Consider the following 25823-nt stretch of genomic DNA (forward strand, 5'->3'; position numbering starts at 1 on the left):
CTCTATCATATCCCCCCAAAAGCATCTCTTTTCCAGAGAGAATAAGTTTAATGCTTGTAGTCTTTCCCCATAGCTGAGATCCTCTAGTCCCTTTATTAGCTTTGTTGTCCTTCTCTGGACTCTCTCCAGTTCCAGCACACCCTTCTTGAGGGCTGGTGCCCAGAACTGGACAGCATACTCAAGATGCGGCTGAACCAGGGCATTCTTCTCTTGGCTTTGCTTGCAGCAACTTGCATGCCATTGCTGAGCCTGTGATCTACTAGGCCCCCTAGTTCCTTTTCCAGTCTAGATTCTCCCAGAGGTTCTTCCCCTAGCAAAAAACTTGCGTTCGTATTTTTAACACCTAAATGCATTACTTAAAATTTTTCAACATTAAACCTAATTTGCCATGAAGTTGCCCCACCCATTAATTTACTTAGGTTTTCTTGTAAGGTTTCAACATCTTGTATAGAAGTTATTGCCCTGCTTAACTTTATATCATCCTCAAATATTGAGATTAAGCTATTTATCCCATCCCCTATATCGTTTGTGAATAAATTAAGCAGAATTCGTCCCAGGCATAGGCATGCCTGGGCACACCCTAATCCTGAGGTTGGCAACCCATCAATTGTGATCTACCTGCCGATCGTGGGCAGGTGACAGGTAAACTGCGATCCTTCCTTGTCGAGGCCCAGAATCTGGACAAGAAGAGCAGCGGGGCTGGGATAAAGTGGAACCGATCTGTATTTTCCTCCCACAGCAGCTGAAAGCAGGCTTCTCCTCCTATCCCTCTCCCTGACATTCAGCAGCTACAGGAGCAAAATACATGGAGATCGGTACCAATATATGCCACCCCTCCTGTCCCTGTTCGTAATCTTTCTGCTGCCCAGGTCCTCCTTGCTCACCCCTATTGTTTCAGGATGGATAGTGGGGAAGAGGCCAGTAGATATGTCACACATGTATATGTGTTTGAGCTTTGAGGTGCACACCCTAATGCAATAGGCTGCACACGCCTATGGTCCCAGGACAGATCCTTGGGCAACCCCACTTACCACACTGGACCATTCCGAGTACTCACTATTTATCACCACCCTTTGGACCTGCCCGTAGTCAGTTTTTAATCCAGGTACTCACCCTATGGTCCACGCTGACAGGCCTCAGTTTGTAGAGTAAACATTTGTGGGGAACTGTATCAAATGCTTTTGCAAAATCCAGATACACCACATCTACAGCCCTTCCTTTATCTAGATGGCAGTTTACTTCTTCATAGAATGTTAATAGATTGGTCTGGCAAGAACGATTCTTCATGAATCCATGCTCATTACTACTAATGATACAGTTTTCATTACTAAACTCTTAGATAAAGTCCCTTATCATCCCCTCCAATAGCTTGCAGACTATTGATGATAGGCTAACTGGACTGTAGTTTCCAGGGATATATCTTGGCCCTTTTTTAAATATTGGCACCACGTAGGCTTTTCTCCAATCAGCTGGTACCATTCCAGTCAGTAAACTGTCCATGAAAATTAGGAACAATGGTCTAGCTATCACCTGACTGAGTTCCTTAACCACTTCCCTACGGGCGCATTGTAAAATGACGCCGGCAGGGACCCTCTCTTGATCCGGGTGGACGTCATATGACGTCCTGTGTTCCCGTTGATCTTGGGCGCGCCCGCGGCAGCGCTCTTGACCCGGTGCGGGTGCCCGGCGCCCGCGATTGCCGCCGGGCACCCGTGATTGCTGGTAATCACGGCAGGAGTGTGGATCTGTGTGTGTAAACACACAGATCCACCTCCTGTCAGCGGTGAGGAGACCAATGTGTGTTCCCAGTACAGAGGAACACACATCGGTGTCCTCCCCTTGAGAGTCCCCTCCCCCCTACAGTTAGAACACACCTTAGGGAACATATTAACCCCTTCAGCGCCTCCTAGTGGTTAACCCCTTCCCTGCCAGTCACATTTACACAGTAATCAATGCATATTTATAGCATTAATCGCTGTATAAATGTGAATGGTCCCAAAAACGTGTCAAAAGTGTCCGATGTGTTTGCCACAATGTCACGGTCACAGTAAAAAATTGCAAATCGCCGCCAATACTAGTAAAACAATTAATAAAATAAAAATGCCAGAAATCTATCACCTATTTTGTAGACGCTATAACTTTTGCGCAAACCAATCAATATACGATTATTGCGTTTTTTTTTATACCAAAAATATGTAGAAGAATACGTATCGGCCTAAACTGAGGAAAAAAAATGTTTTTTTTTAAATACAATTTAAAAAAAAAAAAAATGACATTTATTAAATAAAAAAGTAAAAAATATTGTGTTTTTTTTTAAATTGTCGCTCTTCTTTTGTTTATAGCGCAAAAAATAAAAACCGCAGAGATGATCAAATACCACCAAACGAAAGCTCTATTTGTGGGGGGAAAAAAACATAAAGATTTAAATTGGGTACAGTGTTGCATGACCACGCAATTGTCATTCAAAGTGCAACAGCGCTGAAAACTAAAAATTGGTCTGGGCAGGAAGGGGATGAAAATGCCCTGTATGGAAGGGGTTAAGGACCCTCGGGTGTAAGCCGCTTGGTCCTGGTGATTTATTTATGTTACATTTTTCAAGTCTATTTCTGATATTTGATTCTGTTAGCTATGAGGGTGTATTCTGTGACGTGTTATTAACAGTCTTGATTACTATGAACTTTATGGCAGAATGCAATTAAAACCTTTGCCTTCTCTTTGTCTTTTGTAACCAAATTCCCTCCATTATCCCTTATGGGGCCAATCAGTTCTGGCCTCACTTTCTTTTTTATATTCAATAATTTTATTGTTTTTCAAAAGGATATGATGGCAAACATTATCAGACTTATGTAAAAATACAAACCCAATTCTTAAATCTTAAGCTCCCCTCCCCTAATAATAAACAGAAGACATTTTTTTACATAGATACATATATATGCACGTGCGCGTACACACACACACATATATATATATATATATATATATATATATACATATATATACACACACACACACACACTCCTATTTAAGTTCATTAACTTTATCTTCTAAATTCTCTTTTAGTGTATATATAAGAAGGTGGGTCTCAATAAACAACACTTACTGCATTGGTACATGCCCCTGAAGCTGGCCTTACGCTAGTAGAATTTTGTTTAAATTTTTTTTATTTTCTCCAACAATGATGAGAAAATTCAAAAAGGAGCAGGATGGATAATTGTTCTTAAACAACTTTCCTTAGCTGTGGATGTGATGTTGGTTTGGGAATGTCCGTTCACTTCAAAATCAAACTCCTCACAATCATGCCTCACCCATATCAGTTTTCAGCAGCTCCTCTATTTGTGAGCAACTATTTTCAAGGATAAAGCACACAAAGGGCAAAGTTAGAACAAGAGCATCTGATAGGCACCTTGAGAATTCATTGAGAATTGCTACTACTGTACATCCATCGAAAAAGATATTAATGCATTGGTTTAGCAAAAACAGTGTCAAATATCGCACTCGTTGTTGCCCTTTTTTGACTTTTATAATTCAAAATATTACAAATAAAATATCTGTAAAAATACTTAAAATGTTAAAATTCATACCCAAAATACTGTTGCCACGATCTGTGTATCCACCAAAGGTAAAAACGTGGGAGTGGTCAGCAGTTACAACAGTTAGTGTGTCAGTTTCAGATGTTATCTGTCCAGCCCTGCGGATGGCTTTGTCAAATTCAACAGCCTCAGTCAATGAATTCTTGGCATTCGTATCATGGTGACCATGGTCAATTCTGCCACTTAAAGCATTAAATAATGTTAGCTTTTTGTAATAAATTCATACATTTTATGTTTTAACTGAATCTCAAACTTTGTTTCAATCACTTCACATTAACAATGAAAGTGTCACGATTGGAGGAAGAAAGGTAACTGGCTTTTCAGTACTTTACTTAAATGCTATCCGTTATTATTGCTCTTTTCCAGGTCTGCAAATCACAACCATTTTCAGGAAGAACTTTCAAAAAATAAATGTTTATTTAGTAATATTTAATTTGATGCAATGTATGAATTATAACCATATAGTGTAATGTGTTAGTAGCTCAGTTATACCCCGTGGTGAATATATTGCCAGTGAATCCAATGTCTGCAAGAAAAGGCCCCTGCCAAGGAGTGAAGGATAGCTGCCCCTCTTCCTGTCAACCCTGGAATGTAACCTATCATATGACCAGACAAAAAAGAAGCTTTTATTGACTTCCTGCTGGGTACCTACACTGGCAGGAGATCTGAAAAAGCAGTTGCAGGCAAGGCAGGGTAACCACCTCAACCACAGAGCCTCTATACCTATCCCAGATCTCTCCAAGACCCCCAGAGCCCACATCCTCATACCTCCCCTGTCAGAGGACTCCCCACCCAGTTTAGGAGCCTGCCCCCCCCCTCCCCTGACCTCCCGCAGCTTCCTTTTCAAGCAACACCCCAATCTCAGACCCTGCCAGGCATCCTCCCAGAGTTCCTCAGGTCTCCTAAAGTACCTAAGACCCAGAGCTCCCAGCTCCCCAGCTTTAGAACCCTCCAGATCTTTCCCTGCCTCATATTTTTCCTCTCACTGATGCCAGGCAATTTCTTCCTTCCACTGACCACCAACACCAGGGAATGTTTTCCTCCCTACTGTCCCTCTGGCAGCCACTGACCACCAATGCCAAGACATTTTATCCCCCACTGACTGACAATATAAGGGCCACTATGTAACATACCACTGACCACTGTAATGCTATGTTGTACATTGCATAGTATTAACTCATCCTTTGTCCTCAGGTTATTGTTTTTTCTGTGATTCTCTTGATTGTGGCACAGGACAAAAAAAGAGTATTTTGTTATTACCCATTGGTGTGTGCACAGGGTGTGCTGGATGTGCCTTGGCATACCCTAATCACCCTGTGCTTTGTCCGTTCCCCCAGTTTTTGGGGCCAACTGTCTCCCCCCTGCATTGCTGCCAGCCACCCTCCTATCTTCCGCTGGCTGCTGCTGGGGATGTTTCAGGATGGAAAGCAGGGGAAGGGGCAAGTAAATATTTGATTTACCGGCCTCTTCCTTTTCTGAATAAACACAGTGAATGATCTGTACAGATATCGCCTGTGTTCATTCTCAACTGAAGTATAGTAAACAATATTTACTATGCTTCAGTTTGTGAATGAACAGGAAGCTGCTCAGCACAGAGCACTTCCCATTCGTTCACTCTCCAATGCAGCTGAGGCTGCAGAGAAAGGGACTAGGAAATCTATGTCCTCTGTCCCTTTCTCTGTCTCAAAATTGAGACATCAGGGGTCTGTTTAGACCCTTGACGTTTCACCAAAAAAAACCAATGGGGCTCCTAAAAAATGTAAAATAAAATAATATTGTAAAAAAATATTTTAGAGTTGAAAATATGTTTATTAGAATTTTAACAAGTTATACATGAACAGCATAAGGTGTCACAGTCAGGGTACAGTCATGAATACGTAGTGGTAGAGAGTCAGCCCAATGGCTATCGCCCACAGCAGGACTCCCACCAGCATATAACACAACAGGAACAATTATGACAAGAACCCGAAACAAAAAATTGTGAGCGGCCAAAATGGCCTCTTAGTAGGTGACAACATTGCAACCAGAGTCTCCAGGAAGGAAACAATAAAATCAACAGAAAAAAAATGACACATAGGACAAAAAAGAACCAAGGCCGAATATAAAAATAAAAGAGAAAAAAAAAAAAAAAAAAAGAACAAAAATAGGGGGGGGGGGGTAAGAATCAGGGGCATGAGAGGGCGGAGAGGAAGGGGGAAGGAGAGAAGAAAGAGAGAGAATATAAGGAAAGGAGGGGAGAGGAAAGAAAACCAGAGGGGGATCATGGGGGAGTGTGAGAGTTGCTGTGAGAGGGGGCAAATGGGAGAAACAATGTAAATAAGGTGGGGGGGGGACCTAGTTTATCTTAAGGGGGTGACACAGACGTAGGCAGTCAGGGGTGATCATGGTTGGGTGGACAACATGTTCGCCAGGGTGTCAGAGGAAGAGAAGTGGAGCCAGACGAGCCATAGCATTGTATACTTATCAAAAGTGTCGTTGTCAAGAGCCAGCATCTCCTCCATTCTCATGGTATCGTTCATAATAGAGACCCAGCGTGACAATGGAGGAGTTGCGGTCGACTTCCAGTAGGAAGGTATGAGCTGTCTTGCTGAAGACATGAAGAAACGGAGGAGGCTCCGCCTCTGCGATTTAACAGAACCAGGCAGGATAGAGAGAAGAGCAATTTTAGGTGAGGGAACCAGTGATTTATCGTAGACTTTGTTGTAACATTCAAATACCTGAGTCCAGAAGGGGCGGATCCTCTCACAATCCCACCAGACATGTAGATAAGTCCCCACAGCAGCGGAACATCGCCAACAGGATGCCGGGGTGGACGGAAATATTTTGTGCAACATGGAGGGAACCCTGTACCATCTTGACAGAATCTTGTAGTTTTTTTCCTGTGCGTAGCAGGAGATCGTGGACTTGTGAGTAAAGTAAAACGAAGTCTGCCAGTCTGCCTGCCGGATGTCCTCACCCAGGTCTGCAGACCACATCCTAGTGTAAGAGGGTAGCTCGGTGTGCGTGAGTGTTTGCAGTAGGTTATATATGGCCGAGAGTAGGTGCCTGGGCGTCTCCGAGAGGGAGCACAATCGTTCAAACTCCGTGAGAGGGCGGTGTACCTGAGAGGAGGAATGTAAGTGCTTTGTAAGTGTGGACAAGTGCAGTGTAGTGAGCCAGTCATGAGCGCCTACCGGAGTCGCTGGCGACCCCAGCGTAGGATGCACAAAGGAGCGTGCCTGGGGCCATTCAGTCTTTTTGAAGGGGCCTAACGAAGATACACCAAAGCCTTGGGGGAAGGAGGGATTGTCGAATAGGGAAGATAACGGAGAGGGGTCGGAGGACAGTAGGGAACATAACCCCCTGTTGTACCATAATCTGAGAGAAGCCAGAGTAAGCGGGGAGGGGGGAGGTATGTGTGTCAGTTCAGTTCTATATCCCCATAGGAGTGCTCGTAGGTCAACGTGAGACAAGTCTTGTTCTAGGGCGACGGAGGCCTTCAAGAAAGGACGCGGGAACCACTCCAAGACACGCGCAATATGCGCGGCCTTGTAGTAGGTCTCGAAGTCAGGAATGCCAGCTCCGCCCCGCAGCTTTGGGCGGGTGAGCACATTGTACTTCACTCTAGATAGCCCCCGCCGCCACAGGAATCTGATGGCGAGGGAGCGTAAGGAGTTGAAGAAGGACTTGGGGATTAAGACGGGAACCGTTTGAAGGAGATACAGGAGTTTGGGTAGAGTGTCCATCTTCAGGGTGTTGATCCTCCCGAACCACGGCAGGGAAGTCCCCCCCCACTCCTCCAAGTCCTTCCGCAAACGTGAAAGCAGGGGAACATAGTTCAAAGAAAAAAGGTTGGAAAGACTAGAAGGAATAAGGACGCCAAGGTATGAGATTCCCCTCGTCTGCCATTTAAAAGAAAAATTGGCTTTGAGCCTAGTCATCGTAGCGGCAGGGAGGGAAACGTTGAGAGCCTCAGTCTTGGACAGATTGAGTTTGAAGTTGCTAAATGTGCCAAAGCGACGGAATTCCGCGAAGAGGGATGGTAGGGAGGTATGGGGGTCCTGTAGGTATACCAAAAGGTTGTCAGCATAGAGGGATAGTTTGTAATGGGAGGAAGGTGTTTGGATACCGCGGATGGAGACATTTTGTCTGATGGCGCAAGCTAAGTGTTCTATTACAATGACAAATAAGAGTGGGGATAGGGGGCAGCCCTGCCGGGTACCATTGGAAATGTCAAAGGGCGCAGAAGTAGAACCATCCACCAAGACCGAAGCTGAGGGCTGCGAGTAAAGGGACATCACCTTGGAAATAAAGGGCGTCCCCAGGCCCAATTGTTCCAATGAGAGTCGAAGAAATCCCCAGCTGACCCGATCGAATGCCTTTTCGGCGTCGAAAGAGAGGAGACAAGCCCTCAGCACTTTGCGTTGGATGTAAGAGATTAAGTGGATCGTTTTGGTGGTATTGTCCCTCGCCTCGCGGCCCGGGACAAATCCCACCTGGTCGTTGTGGATTACATTTGGGAGTAGAGGAGACAAACGATTAGCCAGGACCTTCGCAAACAACTTTAGATCCACGTTGAGCAGGGATATAGGTCTGTAGCTGCTGCATTGCGAGGGGTCTTTGCCTTGCTTGGGTAATACAGAGATGTTAGCAGACAACAACGCCTTGGGCGGTGCGGGGGTGTCATTCATTGTATTAAAGGCCTTAGCCATCAACGGGGATAGTAAAAAAATATTTTAAACATAATAAAAACACCTTTTGGATGAAGTTCTGCTTTAATGACACAAAATAGTTATCACCCAATCTGGCCAATAGGAAATTGTTCAGGAAATAATTTTATGTATCTATAGATATAGAAATTACTTTAGTTATTCCCTAGCCAAATAATTGTAATTGTATCAATCAAATAATGTTCTTTGCCTATGGCTATCAAGGGGTATAAGGGGTTACTGCTGAGTATATTAATGCACACCCAGCTAAGTTATCATTTGTGCTAATGCAAGCTATTAAAGTGTTACTAAACCCACAACAGTAAAATGAGTCTGTATATGCAGCATAGCATGCTTGTTATACTCACTGTGGAACTTAGGGGTTGTGTAAAAAGGCTGTTTTTTATCCTGTATGCATAGATCCTTCCCTCCTGCACTGTCCATCTTGAGAAGGCCAGCTAACACAGGCAGGGTAGCCAATCTGCACATGCTCAGTTGTGTCTTTTATGTTGAAGAGAACATTTACTTGTTCTCAAAGCTAGCCAGGTCACATGATATTGACATCACACGTGTGGGTGTGTATACAGACTGTAGTGGAAATCTCCTCCTATCTGAACTTAGTAATACTTTAATGTTCATGGGTAGAAAATACCCTTTGCAGACCGATCTCGAGGTGATTAAGCTATCCTTTTAGTTGATTTTTTTTTTGTTTCCCAGTGAAAACAAGGTTGTCTGATGTGCAAAAAGACATATGCATTTGTTTGATATAAGCATGCATTTCTTTGTCAGATGATAAATATTTTGTCAATGAGATAATTGCAAACATATGTCAAAGTTTATTGATGATTCAAATTTTTCAACATCCATGAATTTGTCTCTTATTTTCGGTCACGTTTTATAAATTTTAATTTTGTATACTCATCTTCTACAAAAAGGAAAAACCCGTTGGGATTCTTGCTCAGGATCTTGATGGCCTTCTCAGTCATCTCGGACAGGGATGGGTCAGTGTTCTTATCCCGGCTCAGTTCATACTTCATGTCTTTTGGTTCAAAAAGACCTGGAATATTTACAAGTCAGATAATGTACCATTTTTGTTTGTTACATGGAAAACATGAGCTGGGTTAAGTTAGCAAGTGTGATATTGGACATTCTGAAGCTCTTTTTGTACAACTTGTCAGTGACAGGATTGGTGAGTCCACTAACTTCTGATTTCTGAACCAGTGAAATGTCTCTCCATCACTGCTTCATTGCAAATGAGTGATTCTGCAGTGTTTCAGCCTGCGAGGGAGCAATGTCTATTGGGTAAAGGAGTCTGGTGCACCTCAGCTATTGTTTTGTTTGCAAGGTGTCACCAGATTAAAGCCTAGTAAACAATGCTTTTTTTTCCAGCCAACCCAGCTGGCTGAATGAAAAAAACACCTGACCGCTCAGGTCAGAGCCACTGTACTAACAATCCATTGTTAGCATGGGCATCTGTAGGTAAGGGCAAGGGGGGGAATTGCACCCCCCCAGAATCGTCAAGAAGTTGTTGTAGTTGCCAGCTGCACTGTCCGCCATGGCCACTGCTGACTTTTTTCTGCGTCAGCCAGCTGCTCTCTGTCCCGACACATCTGATGTCCCTTCCTCACCCCGGCCCGATAATCGGATGAGATGGCCTGCCAGCTCCGGTTCAGTGATTGTCTGCCTGCCTGTGTACATGTTGTGTAGATCCAGCCGTCAGTGGCCGAGCCGCCGATTGATACGCTGCCAGTGCTTACTCATCATCACATCACAGAAAATCCTAAACCTGAAGTGAGTGGCATATACAGTAGCAAGCATCAGAAGAAGAACCACAGGTAACAGCAGTTAGGAGGAGCATGTTGATTTACAGTCAGGTCCATAAATATTGGGACATCGACACAATTCTAATCTTTTTGACTCTATGCACCACCAGAATGGATTTGAAATGAAACAAACAAGATGTGCTTTAACTGCAGACTGTCAGCTTTAATCTGAGGGTATTTACATCCAAATCAGGTGAACAGTGTAGGAATTACAACAGTTTGCATGTGTGCCTCCCACTTTTTAAGAGACCAAAAGTAATGGGACAGATTAACAATCATAAATCAAACTTTCACTTTTTAATACTTGGTTGCAAATCTTTTGCAGTCAATTACAGCCTGGAACGCATAGACATCACCAGACGCTGGGTTTCATCCCTGGTGATACTCTGCCAGGCCTCTACTGCAACTGTCTTTAGTTCCTGCTTGTTCTTGGAGCATTTTACCTTCAGTTTTGTCTTCAGCAAGTGAAACGCATGCTCAATCGGATTCAGGTCAGGCCATTGCATAACATTTCACTTCTTTCCCTTAAAAAACTGTTTGGTTGCTTTCGCAGTATGCTTCGGTCATTGTCCATCTGCAATGTGAAGCGCCGTCCAATGAGTTCAGAAGCATTTGGCTGAATATGAGCAGATAATATTGCCCAAAACACTTCAGAATTCATCTTGCTGCTTTTTTCAGCAGTCACATCATCAATAGATACAAGAGAACCAGTTCAATTGGCAGCCATACATGCCCACGCCATGACACTACCTCCACCATGCTTCACTGATGAGGTGTCATGCTTTGGATCATGAGCAGTTCCTATTCTTCTCCAATGAGCATATGCCAACCCGCTACTAAAATGATATCTCATGTGTTCATAATTAGTCACTTCCGCGGAGAAGGGATCACTGCCGTAGCCAATACAATGCATACAAAACAAGGGGGTGTCATCCCACAGAAAAACCAATAAATCGTATCCCTAGGGGTGACTAAGGGGTTACTATGGCAGTGACGGACAATATTATGAGTAAAAAAAAAATATTTTGATATAGGAAATTTTTTATTTACAAAATATAAATTAGCTGAGATATCAAAAAACATCAATAACATCTGAGCTAAAAAGCTCTAATTACAAACCTACAGACAGAGGCCGGCCAGTACTACACCAATGAACGAAGTTCATGAAGGTGTGACACAGAAACCACATATAAACACTAACAATGGACAAACATGAAAGACAACAGTGATGGCGATCCGGACGCCTAGTAGAACACTTCTGCTGAAGATTCTGGCCAAATTTGACCATGTGTGAGACCGGGGGTATGAATTAAGAGGAATGATCAGCAGAAGTGGCCCTACGGGGGGAGGGGAACCCCTAAATGAACCAGGGAATTGCTGCACTGTACAGTGAGGGTGTTTGCAAAAAGAGAAAATACAATATAATGTAAATAGTCCTGTCTTGCAAAAAGAGACCAAAAAAATGGTCAGTGGATCCACTGAAGTGACAGTTCTATGTCAATTTGACAGTCCTGGAAGGAAAAACAAAAAAAGGGGGAGAGAACAAATGCAATTCCCTTAATGTTTCCTGTAGTTTCAAACGAGAGGAAGGAAGAAGGAAAGGGCTTTAATGAAGGCAATATTTAGCGTTCATATGTTGACATGCTTGATGGCAGTACAGCTGATTGTTCAAGAGCAGGACATGTACAGCCCCCCAATTTTCTGATAAAAGTGCACGATAGGAGAAGTGGAACGATCTTACCAGATACTGGATTAGTAGATTCGGGACGGCACTGTGTTGATGTATTCTCCCATCATCTGCATGGCAGGTATGCTGCTGACAGCGTCCGCGAACCTCCAGATGCGTCTGTGTTGGCAGCGTATGTGGAAGAAAAAACACGCCGTATGTGAGATCGTATCCTCCACTTTACTTTTCCTCCGTGGAATATCGGGTCTGTTTGTTAGCGGGGGGCATGGGTGCCTTGCATGTGCACGGATGCGGTCGGAGGTGGTAGACTATCGCTACAATCCGCTCACGCCTTCTTCTTATCCTTGAGTTAAAAAAGTTCTTTAGTTCCCGCTGCGGTGAGGGCGTTGTTAGGATGGCGTCCGGCGCCCAGTGACGTCAACGCGTTTTGCAACGTGAGTGCGTAGCTTCGTCTGGACAGGAGGAGAGGGGCGTGCTCCGCTCCTTTATGTGCTATCGGCGCACGTCTGTCTCCAATCAGTGATGAAGAAGAAAAACAAATCGGAGTATTTGGGAAATAGACTCATAGTGCTTGGAATGTGTTACCTGGCCCTATTTCTTAACAACACAAAACACAGAGCACAATACTACAGACAACGGACAAGCATATATGAAAGCTGTTAAAGTATAGACAACACGAGAAAAATATATGTATATTTAAAATTCCCACATATGTGTGTTGGTACGCAGCTATATACACACATGTCTGTCAGTGTAAAATGCCAATCTAGAGACTTGGGTCCGGATCGCCATCACTGTTGTCTTTCATGTTTGTCCATTGTTAGTGTTCATATGTGGTTTCTGTGTCACACCTTCATGAACTTCGTTCATTGGTGTAGTACTGGCCGGCCTCTGTCTGTAGGTTTGTAATTAGAGCTTTTTAGCTCAGATGGTATTGATGTTTTTTGATATCTATATTTATATTTTGTAAATTAAATTTTTCCTATATCAAAATAAAACTTTTTACTCATAATATTGTCCGTCACTTCCATAGTAGCCCCTTAGTCACCCCTAGGGATACCATTTCTTGGTTTTTCTGTGGGATGACACCCCTTGTTTTGTACCTATTCTTCTCCATACTCTTCTCTTCCCATCACTCTGGTACAAGTTGATCTTGGTCTCATCTGTCCATAGGATGTTGTTCCAGAACTGTGAAGGCTTTTTTAGATGTTGTTTAGCAAACTCTAATTTGGCCTTCCTGTTTTTGAGGCTCACCAAAGGTTTACATCTTGTGGTGAACCCTCTGTATTCACTCTGGTGAAGTCTTCTCTTGATTGTTGACTTTGACACACATACACCTACCTCCTGGAGAGTGTTATTGATCTAGCCAACTGTTGTGAAGGGTGTTTTCTTCACCAGGTAAAGAATTCTTTGGTCACCTACCACAGTTGTTTTTACGTGGTCTTCTGGGTCTTTTGGTGTTGCTGAGCTCATCGGTGCGTTCTTTCTTTTTAAGGATGTTCCAAGCAGTTGATTTGGCCACACCTAAAGTTTTTGCTATCTTTCTGATGGGTTTGTTTTGTTTTTTCAGCCTAATGATGGCTTGCTTCACTGATAGTGACAGCTCTTTGGATCTCATATTGAGAGTTGACAGCAACAGATTCCAAATGCAAATAGCACACTTGAAATTAACGCTGGACCTTTTATCTGCTCCTTATAAATGGGATAATGAGGGAATAACACACACCTAGTCATGGTCCCATTACTTTTGGTCCCTTAAAAAGTGTGAGGCACATATACAAACTGTTGTAATTCCTACACCTTTCATCTGATTTGGATGTAAATACCCTCATTAAATTAATTAAAGCTGAAAGCTGAAAGTCTGCAGTTAAAGCACATCTTGTTCGTTTCATTTAAAATCCATTGTGGTGGTTTATAGAGCTAAAAATATTAGAATTGTGTAGATGTCCCAATATTTATGGACCTGACTGTATATATTGCAGAAAAGTTGGACAGCTATTACTGGATAGATATGTCCTTGTATGTTAAGATAATTATTCTTCTTCACTTTGTATGGGCTGTTTTCATCAAGATCCCCCCTCCGCTCCTCTGTCTCTCCCTCCTCGCAGCGCTCACCTGGGGGGAACAAAGAAGCAGGGGGAAGACCAGAGGAGCAGGGGGGATGACAGAGGAGCATGGGGGAGGGGGACAGACAGCTGACTCAACAGCTATGGCCTGGGAGTTTCTCACTTCTGCCTAATCGTGTCCCATAAGGGGGGCACCAAACTGATTCTTTGCCCCGGTGAAATAATGTCTAGCTTCCCCACTGGTACTGCCTATAAGAGTACCAGTACCAGCCGTTCTACTCTAATAAAGTAGAACGGCTAGTGAAGGGGGAGAGGGGGCTTGGGTGGCCGGGGGGGTGCGGAAGTTGTCCGGCCGCCATGGGAGAGACCTGTCAAAGTGGGCCAGTCTGGATGAAGTTCAGGGCCAAATTTCTGTCCCAGTCCAGCCCTGGTACCTTCCAATACAAAGTGAAGCTGAATTATCTCTTATATAACACATAATCATATATCTTTCCACTGGAATGATATATGTGTTATAAAAGAGATAATGAAGCATCACTTTGTATTGAAAATTACAGGCGTACCATATAAATATAGCCTAAAGAATGTACATCTTTTTATATTGCAGGGGTGACCTTAAAATGATGCCCCCCTGAACAAAGTTCTGCGGATGCCCATGAATGTTAGTACAGCACTCTCCCCTGCCGTTCTATTGTGTTCTGACAGGGGGACCCCCATTATCTTTTTTAGGAAGTTATCTGTTAAAGTTAGCACATTTTGTTACTGAAGAGCATATGCTGGAGAATGTCGGGGAGCAAGCATGTTCTTTTACCTGGCAAATGTGCTTTTATGAATAGAGTAAGTGTTAACCAGTGAATGTGTTGGTAAATGTGCTGGCAAATCCTATTAAATGTCCACTTTTGTTTTGTGATAAGTACACATATCAAAGATAGCCCATTTTTATGTTCTTTTAGATATTTATCAATATACGTGACAAAAAAATACTCTACCCATAAGATAATCGGTGTTAGTTTCATGTATAGCATCAAACTGCTCCTTGTTCCATACATAATGTGCCCGCTGTAAAAAAAAAAAGTAATAAAAACTATATTAAAAAAAAAAAAAAAAATCCTGTTTCAATACATTTTTAATTGCGAACAAACAATTTGTAAACTTTGTATAATTTTCAGTATACAACAAAATTATTGGTTGATGGTCTTACAGTACCACAACAACATTCTCATTTCAGCTCCAGTATACTATCAAATAGATCTGCAATCTATTGAATGAGACACTATTATAACATCTTTCTAACTAGAGTTTAATAATTAAAATGTATCCATACATTATACACCTAACATCAGAAGACAAAAAGCATCAATAGATCAGCATCTAATGCTGCTGTTGTTTTTTTACATGCTTATAGAAGCTCTCCAGTTTTAAATACTGTTGCAGGGGTGTATGCAATTGAGCAGGGGTGGGCAATTCATTTTTACAGGGGGCCATATGAGAAATTGGGACCTCTGGGGAGGTCCTAACTTACTGTAATTCTTCTGAATAATAATTTTGCATGTGGGAAGGTTTGTAAGTACATAAAAATATAAATAGGTTTATTTCAGAAAAGCAGTTGGGGAGTGGTAAAAATGAGTTGCTGATCTGCAGTTTTTCTGTCTCCCGGCCGCCCACCCAAATAATAAAACAACAGCTAGATGGGCCTATTCACATGCTCTGGCTGCTATGCTTTGCAGCATTTAACTAAGAGTGAAGAGTTTGAAAAGCTGCACCTTGTCAAACTCGCCAACTGAGTTCAATAGGGCCATGCTGCAACCATGTGCAATGCACAGGATTGTGGAGAGATGGTGAGACATCAGAAGAGTTACGACGGAGTATCTCAGGAAACTCCGTCGTATCTCTGTTTTTTGACCCGCGTATCTATGCGAGTGATTCCTAGAATCATTTTCGCATAGATACGCTGAAGATCCGACATGTGTAAGTCCCTTACACTGTCGGATCTTAAATGTAATTCGCCGCCGGCCGCTAGGTGGCGTTTACGTTCAGGTCTCATTTGTTTATGCAAATGAGCCTGATACGCCGATTCCCGAACGAAATCGCGTCGCGTAACCGTCGTTTGCGTAAGCGTAAGGTTACCCCTGCTATATGAGGGGTAACCTTACGCCAGTCCCACGTATGCCATGTTAAGTATGGCGTCGGGTCCGCGTCGTCTTTTCCCGTCGGGTACGTCGTTTTCCTAAGTCGTTCTTGAATACGACTTTACGTCAATGACGCACACGTCGGCGTCATTGACGTATTCCGTCGAACTGGAGCATGCGCACTGGGCTATTTTTAGCCCGGCGCATGCGCCGTTCGATCGGCACGGGGGCGCGCTTAATTTAAATATAAGCCGCCCCCTTTGAATTACGCGGGGATACGCCGGGCCTTTTACACTACGCCGCCGCAAACTACGGAGCAAGTGCTTGAGGAATATGGCACTTGCTTCAGTAAGTTGCGGCGGCGTAGTGTAAATAGCTTACGCGATGCCGCCGCAGAAAGTACGAGAATCTGGCCCTCTGTCAATTACAGGAGAGGGGAGGTGGCGACCCAATTTTTTGTTGTGTCGCTTTTCTTCACTGTAGGAAATCGGAGAAGATTGTAGATGACTGGCTGCTCCTTTCCTTACCAGACTGGGGACAGATGGATTATATTGCTTTGCTGTGTGAGGTAGAATTCAATTGGGTTTCAATTTTGATGTTTCGGTTTACATCCATTTTAAGGAAACATGTATAGATAGTCACATATAGGCACAGTTGCAATTGATATTTTATTGCACAATAGTTTTTCTAAATAAACACCTTATGGGCAGTAGTTATAATACGTGCTACACACCAGGAGCCTATCGTTTGGTTATATGGGGGGTTATCCACAAAGCCTTGGCGCAACGTAACTTTTCTGATTTAAGTTACTCCGCCGCAAAATTCCCAAGTTAGGTGCCGATCCACAAAGCACTTACCTGGAATTTTGCGGCGCTGTAACTTAAATCCGTCCGGCGCAAGGCGTTCCTATTCAAATGGGCGAGTCCCATTTAAATTAGGCGCGCTCCCGCGCCGGACGTACTGCGCATGCTCCGTCGGGTAAATTACCCGACGTGCAGTGCGCTAACTGACGTCGCTCCGACGTCATTTGCTTAGACGTTAACGTAAATGGCGTCCAGCGCCATTCACGGACGTCTTACGCAAACGACGTAGAATTTAAAATTCGACGCGGGAACGACGGCCATACTTAACATGGCTTAGGACAACTAGGGCTTAGCCCTAGTTTTACGCGGCGGAACTCGACGTAAACGACGTAGATTTAGAGCGTCGGGCCCGTCGGAGCGTTCGTGGATCGCCGTAACTGGTCATTTGCATATTCTACGCCGGCCTCAATGGCCTCGCCACCTAGCGGCCGGCCTAGAATTGCATCCTTAAGATCCGACAGTGTAATTCAATTACACATGTCGGATCTTCGTCCTAACTATGGGAAACTGAGTCTGTGGATCAGTTCCATAGTTAGGACCAGGGATACGACGGCGTAACAGCAGTTACGCCGCCGTATCTCTTTTGAGGATCTGGCCCATGGAACCTTGAAACCATATATGGCTGCTCTCACCAGATCTGCCCTGTAGCACCTTCTAACTGGGAGAATAAGAATCAGTCCCAATGATTTACAGCTGTATGAGAGTTCATATACAAGTAACTAAATAAAATAACAATGCATGAATATCTGCTACCAAAAAACTCCATGTTCCCAAACATTGTGTGCAGGTCTCTGAAAGCATATTATTTGCAATGTGCCTGCCACAAGTTGCCCAACTATCACTATACAGTAAAATATAAGCTCTCACAAGCAAAGCCCTCCTGATCTTCCTGTATGAAAATAGTATTGCAACTATACAGTCTCCCTTATTTTCCACTGCTCAAACTGCTGGCACTATATAAATCCTGTAAAAGACTGTAATGATAAACAAAAGGAGGAAATCCAAATTATGCAGGAATTAGTACATATTAAGAAATATAAAAAATAAAATAAAAAAATAACTGTTATTGACTGCTCTAGTTAATCTCTTTGTTGTTTTCAGTATTGAAGACGCATTTAGGTTATCCAGGTAGCAAACCTTAAGTCACCAATTTCAGCAGACCTATACCAGCACTAGCTGATGACAACAACAGGAAAATGGTATGCTACCACTTTGCAGTAGTTAAACATGGTGGCTTTACCTTATCCTGGACAGACAGAACATTCTCTAGTTCCTCTAGCTAAGTGCAGCAGAGCAGCCACAAGTTAATTACTCTCTATCCTAAATCCTAAATCTAGAATGATTACTAATATAATTTTACCAGGTTAGTCACATAACCGGTAGGGGACCCTGAGGGAGTAAAAGTAAAAGCAAGGTCCACAAAAGAAAACACAGGAGGAGGAAGAAAAAAGAGAGATGGACAAATAAGGCATATGCAGATCTATAACTATACAAGCAAGATAAACAAATCTAACCATAGATAGTGGAAAAACACAAATATAAATATGGAAATCCGGAATTGTTAAGTCACCTGTCTTTTGCTCAGCCATATGTTGGTTAGGTTTTGCCCATCCTTACGAACAGCTTGACTTGATGAGCTGTTTGGGTATTCAGGATCAGGTGTATTTGCGGCATCCATGTATGCTCTCCCACCTCCCAGAATCACCTACAGGAAATGAACATTAAAAAGTAAAAATAAATGTCTAAAGTATTTAAAAAAATTAAATAAAACCTATTGGTGTACATGGATTGACGTGTCTTTATTCAACTTTGCCAAATATGTTACATAGTAGGTGAGGTTGAAAAAAAGACACAAGTCCATCAAGTCCAACCTATGTGTGTGATTATATGTCAGTATTACATTGTATATCCCTGTATGTTGTGGTCATTCAGGTGCTTATCTAATCGTTTTTTGAAACTATTGATGCTCCCCGCTGATATTACCACCTGTGGAAGGGAATTCCACATCCTTGCCGCTCTTACAGTAAAGAACTCTCTGAATACAGTAGTTTAGGGTTAAACCTCTTTTTCTCAAATTTTAATGAGTGGTCACGTGTCTTGTTAAACTCCCTTCCGTGAAAAAGTTTTATCTCTATTGTGGGGTCACCAGCATGGTATTTGTAAATTGAAATCATATCTCCTCTCAAGCGTCTCTTCTCCAGAGAGAATAAATTCAGTGCTTGCAACCTTTCCTCATAACTAACATCCTCCAAACCCTTTATTAGCTTTGTTGCCCTTCTTTGTACTCGCTCCATTTCCAGTACATACTTCCTGAGGACTGGTGCCCAGAACTGGACAGCATACTCTAGGTACAGTCGGACCAGAGTCTTGTAGAGTGGGAGAATTATCATTTTATCTCTGGAGTTGATCCCCTTTTTAATGCATGCCAATATTCTGTTTGCTTTGTTAACAGCAGCTTGCCATTGCATGCCATTGTTGAACCTATCATTTACTAGGACCCCCAGGTCCTTTTCCATCCTAGATTCCCCCAGAGGTTCTCCGCCACAGTGTATAGATTGCCACCCAAATGCATTATTTTACATGTTTCTACATTAAACCTCATTTGCCATGTAGTATGTAACATCAGTCCTACCAACATTCTAGATTAGCCTTTTTATAAATTTGTATATAAAACATATTAAGTCTAGTCACTGTGTTTCATCAAATCTGATTTGTCCACTGTAATTACATTTATATCCGTGTTGTGCACCAGTTGGTATGCAATATCCTTGCAGCCACTGTTAGTCATATTTTCAGTCATCTCATTGTCTGAGTACCAGTCTCTATTGACAATGTGAGCATAGGCCGCAGCTGGAGAGGCATGTTGGACACGAGTGGTTGTCACAATACCCACTGATTTACCTGGAAAAATAAGACCATAGGAAAAACATGAATGACCATATGTTGCAATAAATGGGTGAAAACTTGTAGATAAAATGCTCAACTCACCCAGCCCTTGCTAAAGTCTTAGGGCCATATCCACAAAAGAGATACTCCGGCGTAAGCCGTCGTATCTCTGGTTCTAACTTTGGAACTGATCCTCAGAAGCAGTTTTCCTAAGTTAGGCAGAAGATCCGACATCTGTAAGGGACTTACACTGCCGGATCTTAGGATGCAGTACCGCATCCGCCACTGGGGGCATTTCGAGTCAAAATGCCTCTTCTAGTATGCAAATTAGCACTTAGGGCGATCCTCAAAGCTTTTGTGCCTAGTTTTTTCGCCGTAAGTGTTAGTTTGCCTGGTGTAAAACTAGGGCTGCTTTTACAAAGTGTAAAGTTAGTCACACCTTGTAAAGGCCCATTCAAGCGACGGCATTTGGTATGCATTCCCGAGGGAGAACTCCACGGCAATTTGTAAATTCCAAACCGGCATGGGTTCCCCCCCAGGAGCATACCAGGCCCATAGGTCTGTTATGGGTTGTAAGGAGACCCCCCCTCCGCCGAAAAATCGACGTAGGGGGTCCCCCTACAATCCATACCAGACCCGTATCCAAAGCACGCTACCCGGCCGGTCAGGAATGGGAGTGGGGACGAGCGAGCGTCCCCCCCCCTCCTGAGCCGTGCCAGGCCGCATGCCCTCAACATGGGGGGGTTGGGTGCTCTGGGGCAGGGGGGCGCACTGCGGGCCCCCCCACCCCAGAGCACCCTGTCCCCATGTTGATGAGGACAGGACCTCTTCCCGACAACCCTTGCCATTGGTTGTCGGGGTATGCGGGCGGGGGCTTATCGGAATCTGGGAGTCCCCTTTAATAAGGGGGCCCCCAGATACCGGCCTCCCACCCTAAGTGAATGGATATGGGGTACATCGTACCCCTATCCATTCACCTGTAGGCAAAAAGTAAAAGTTAGTAAACACACAACACAAGGCTTTTTAAAATAATTTATTATTCTGCTCCGGATGCCCCCCCTGTCTTCGTTATTAGCTCAATTACCAGGGGGGGCTTCTTCTTCCACTCTCCGGGGTCTTCTCCGCTCTCCGGGGGGGTTTCTTCTTCCGCTCTCCGGGGGGGGGGCTTCTCCGGACTCCGGGGGGCTTCTTCCATCTTCTCCCCTCTTCCGCTGTTGACTCGGCGAACCCCGGTTCTTCTGCAGATGTACGGTGCCTTCTTCTTCAGCGCTGGCTGCCTGCTATGTTTGTGTGTTAGCTCGATTTCAAACAGGCAGCCGGCGCGGTCTTCTGTGACGTCAGGTTCTTCTCTTCCCTTCTTCCGATGTTGCCTCGTCGCCTGTTGTCGCTGTAATGATGGAAGCGCGCCTTGCATCCCATTTATATAGGCATCACCGTCCCATCATGCTCCGGTAGGTACCCACGTGGTGGGTGCCTACCCACGTGCACCCACCACGTGGGTACCTCCCGGAGCATGATGGGACGGTGATGCCTATATAAATGGGATGCAAGGTGCGCTTACATCATTACAGCGACAACAGGCGACGAGGCAACATCGGAAGAAGGGAAGAGAAGAACCTGACGTCACAGAAGACCGCGCCGGCTGCCTGTTTGAAATCGAGCTAACACACAAACATAGCAGGCAGCCAGCGCTGAAGAAGAAGGCACCGTACATCTGCAGAAGAACCGGGGTTCGCAGAGTCAACAGCGGAAGAGGGGAGAAGATGGAAGAAGCCCCCCGGAGTCCGGAGAAGCCCCCCCCCCGGAGAGCGGAAGAAGAAACCCCTCCCCGGAGAGCGGAGAAGACCCCCGGAGAGTGGAAGAAGAAGCCCCCCCTGGTAATTGAGCTAATAACGAAGACAGGGGGGGCTTCCGGAGCAGAATAATAAATTATTTTAAAAAGCCTTGTGTTGTGTGTTTACTAACTTTTACTTTTTGCCTACAGGTGAATGGATAGGGGTACGATGTACCCCATATCCATTCACTTAGGGTGGGGGGCCGGTATCTGGGGGCCCCCTTATTAAAGGGGACTCCCAGATTCCGATAAGCCCCCGCCCGCATACCCCGACAACCAACGGCAAGGGTTGTCGGGAAGAGGTCCTGTCCTCATCAACATGGGGACAGGGTGCTCTGGGGTGGGGGGGCCCGCAGTGCGCCCTCCTGCCCCAGAGCACCCAACCCCCCCATGTTGAGGGCATGCGGCCTGGCACGGCTCAGGAGGGGAGGGGACGCTCGCTCGTCCCCACTCCCATTCCTGACCGGCCGGGTAGCGTGCTTTGGATACGGGTCTGGTATGGATTGTAGGGGGACCCCCTACGTCGATTTTTCGGCGGAGGGGGGTCTCCTTACAACCCATAACAGACCTAAGGGCCTGGTATGCTCCTGGGGGGGGAACCCATGCCGGTTTTTTCTTTGAAAATTGGCATGGAGTTCTCCCTCTCAGGAATGCATGCTGAGCGACGCTGTAATTTTTTTTTAAAATTATTTGTTTTCCCGGCGCGTCTTTGTTTTCACCCGTCGCAACTTTAGTGTCCCGTCGCAATCCACAAAGCCGCCCGGCGTCAATTACGTTTGCGCGATGCACGTCGGGAAAATGACGTCACACGCATGCGCAGTACGGCCGGCGCGGGAGCGCGCCTCATTTAAATTGTAAACGCCCCCCGGAGAGGAGGAACGCCTTACGACGGCGGCACTTAAGTTACACTGCTTGAAATTTTTACGTAAGTGCTTTGTGGATCAGGCACTTAGGTAAAAACTTTAAGTCAGTGTAACTTAACTGCTGAAAGTTAAGTTACGCCGCCTGGCTGAGGATTTGGCCCTTAAATCCTATGTGTGAGTCCTATGCTTGAGGGAACTTTAACAGACCAATAATGAGTACTAGATGCACACTGTTATGCCTCGTACACACGATCAGTTTTCCCGACGGGAAAACTGTGAGGAGAGCTTTTGGCCGGGAATCCTGGCCGTGTGTATGCTCCTCGCAGTTTTTCCGATGGGAAAGCTGCCCAAAAACCACCGGACAAAAAAAGAGAACCAGTTCTCTTTTTTCCCCCCGGGAAAACCAATGGACTTTTGGCCAGTGGTTTTTGGCAGTTTTCCTATGGGAAAAACTGCGATGGAGCATACACACGGCCGGGATTCCCGGCCAAAGCTCCATCTCAGTTTTCCTGTCGGGAAAACCGGCCGTGTGGGGGTTCTCGGCTTTCCCCTCGTGATTTCCGACGGTAACTTTTCCCGTCGGAAATCCTGCACGTGTGTACGGGGCATTAGAATGTGTTGGTGATGTCAGAACGAGGACAAAATCTGGGGAGGGGGAATATGGTGTCTGAAGGGACTAACACCTCTCCTTCATCTGGGTCTTGGGAAGGGGGCAAGCTCCAAGGTGCTACTTTACTTTTCAGAACTCCTGCCAGGGTGGGCTTCTATCTAGGAATGATGTTAAACTTTACCCTCCGACTGCTTACCACGTGATATGTCAAATGGGATGTAAGGAGAAAGGCAGTCTTGCCTTTACCACTTTTCCTGGTAATTATATGCAGGTAGTCTCAGGTGGATCCAACTCATTGCACAATGCCTATGCAGATATGAAGTGTTAAAATGTTCCAGTCAACAACACTGTCCCCCTTTATATTGTTTAGCACACGGTGTCCTTAGCAATATTGGGGCAGCCAGTGCAGTTAATAGCAAATGCATCAGCATTTCCTTGTACATGCATGCAACTCTTTTCCACCATAGGTGGTCGAGAGTCACAAATCCTGCTGTATTTTAAGTCCATAAATAATGAATAATGCAATTCTTAGCAGTCAGTCCACCCAAGCAGGAATATCTATAAGATCTCCATACCATAATTCCCAGTTTTGTGCATGCCCACATTTGTTTGGCTCTAACAGAAAAGAAAATACTAACAGGAAATGGTTTTAAAAGATCACTGCCTGTAGAGATAACAAATTTGCATAGTAGCCACTCACCCGCCTGCTTTGCTGTGTGAAGTATGGAGGTCACTTCATTTCCGTTGGCACTAGTGCAGACTCCATGTCGCGCAGCTGCACTCACACCCAGCATCCCAGAATTAGACTTTACCCCACATAAATAGGCTGTTCCTGTACCTGCACTGTCTGGAACCTGTGCATCTACATTGTACACCTACAATAACAAAAAGTAAAAAAACAACAGGCTTCATTTAAATTACTACAATATTTTGATAATCTTGCTGTACGAGTGTAGCTAGGTTTGCACCTGTGAAATAAATTGTAAATTCTATATGGAACTGTATTCTATTTTTTATGCTTTGCATATGTATTGCACACTGCACTCATGCTGCACATGGCACTAATAATGTTTTGATTACGTATTTGCATTCTTCAAGTCCTGGTAAGAAATTAGCCTGCCTATGTAGCTCCTCTTGTTACCTAAAAAGTACAATCATAATATTAATGTGATACCTACACAAGAATGTATGAAAGAAACTTCAACTGTGCCTAATTAACAGAACAGCTATTTGGTAGGATGCTGATTGTAGCTCGTTGTGTCTGTTCCCTACTGCAGTAGGTATTATTAATTTGAAACCGCTGATCAATATGAGGATGAGCGTTGCCAATCTATAACATTTTCAACACAGCACCCTTGTAAGCAGGTGCTTACAGGTGTTAGGGTGTAGAATAAAGCTTATTTGTGTTGCTGTATGTGGTATTGGCACTGCTATAATTATAGTATGTGTAAGGCCTCGTACACACGATAGGTTAACCAGAGGACAACGGTATGATGGATCGTTTTCATCGGTCAAAAACGATCGTGTGTGGGCCCCATAGGTTATTTAACCATCAGTTAAAAAAAAGCCAACTTGCTTTAAATTTAACCATTGGTTAAAAATCCACGCTTGCTCAGAATCAAGTCGACGCATGCTTGGAAGCATTGAACTTCGTTTTTTTCAGCACGTCGTTGTGTTTTAGGTCATCGCGTTCTGACATGTTCGTTTTTTTAACCGATGGTGTGTAGGCGCGACGGACCATCAGTCAGCTTCATCGGTTAACCAATGAAAACGGTCTATCGGTCCGTTCTCATCGGATGGACTGATCGTGTGTACGAGGCTTAACATGTTACTGGTAACCCTTCTGGTATTATGTAAATGTGAATTTTACTGTTTTATGTACAGTAATGTGTGTTAGCAGGCTGCCCAAATAGGTAGGAAGGTATTAATGTTGTTATCCTGGGTGTTAATGGTCATGTATTTGTGGCCCATAGCTTTAGAGAGAGGCTCTTCCACATGGGAACTAGCAGGAGGGCCTGCTGCAAGATTTAGCTCTCCTAGGTGGGGCAGTGGCCATTTGTTTGTAGCTCGATCTCCTAGGAACACGTGGTATCCAGTCAGGGTAATGAAGCCAGAACCTGAACTCTGATAATAGGACTCTTCCTGTTCTGGGATAAATTGCTCTATAATATTCGGCTATATTTGCACTATACACCAGTTGTTCTGGATGTGCATTTGGCTGTTTGGAATTTGAAGTTATGATTTGCATGGCATCATGAATGGTCCAGAACAGGTCCGGAGCTAAAGGGAACCTGGGTAAAGGGCCAACATGACTGGGGACAGCTGTGGGGAGAGCACAAGGAAGTGCTATAGAAAGTGGTCTAGGAGTAAAGGGGAGGGGGAGTGTTGGTCAGTGGGAATGGGGAGGAGCAGGAGTTAATATTGACCCTGGGTAGAGGGAGGGGATTTTTTCCCACCCACCCTCCCTGTTTGGTTGTATGGGTTGTGCGGTTGTGTGTAGTAGGGGCATGTGCGCATGGGTCTCGGGTTCGTGGAGGTTGGAATGGTGAAGGTAAACAGATTATGGTGTGGGGACGGGTTGGACGTATCTTGGTATGGGTACCCTCCCTAGTTGAAAATAATGGGCTACCGATCATCGGGCTGCAGTGGCATGAAGGTGGCAACAGTTCGTCCCTGAGCTGGTGGGATCACGGCTAGGGGTCAGGATGGTGAGGTGGTGCAGCCGATACGGTAGATATACCTTCCTTCACGAATCTCAGTCAGACAGTAGTTTATAAAGTTGGG

General features: G+C 44.5%; 1 protein-coding gene across 1 annotated transcript in view; it reads right to left on the bottom strand.

The window, feature by feature from the left end:
* Nucleotides 1–25823, bottom strand: part of LOC120935690 (alkaline phosphatase-like) — an 84854-nt gene that overhangs the window by 12250 nt on the left and 46781 nt on the right. The window contains exons 4-9 of the mRNA XM_040347743.1: nt 23740–23914; nt 19575–19747; nt 18417–18551; nt 14844–14913; nt 9201–9335; nt 3582–3773 (exon numbers count right to left, since the gene is read on the bottom strand). Coding sequence (XP_040203677.1) covers nt 3582–3773; nt 9201–9335; nt 14844–14913; nt 18417–18551; nt 19575–19747; nt 23740–23914 — 880 coding nt within the window. The remainder of the gene's footprint in view (nt 1–3581; nt 3774–9200; nt 9336–14843; nt 14914–18416; nt 18552–19574; nt 19748–23739; nt 23915–25823) is intronic.

The sequence above is a fragment of the Rana temporaria genome, chromosome 4, assembly GCF_905171775.1.
Source record: "Rana temporaria chromosome 4, aRanTem1.1, whole genome shotgun sequence".
NCBI classification, from domain to species: Eukaryota; Metazoa; Chordata; class Amphibia; order Anura; family Ranidae; genus Rana; species Rana temporaria.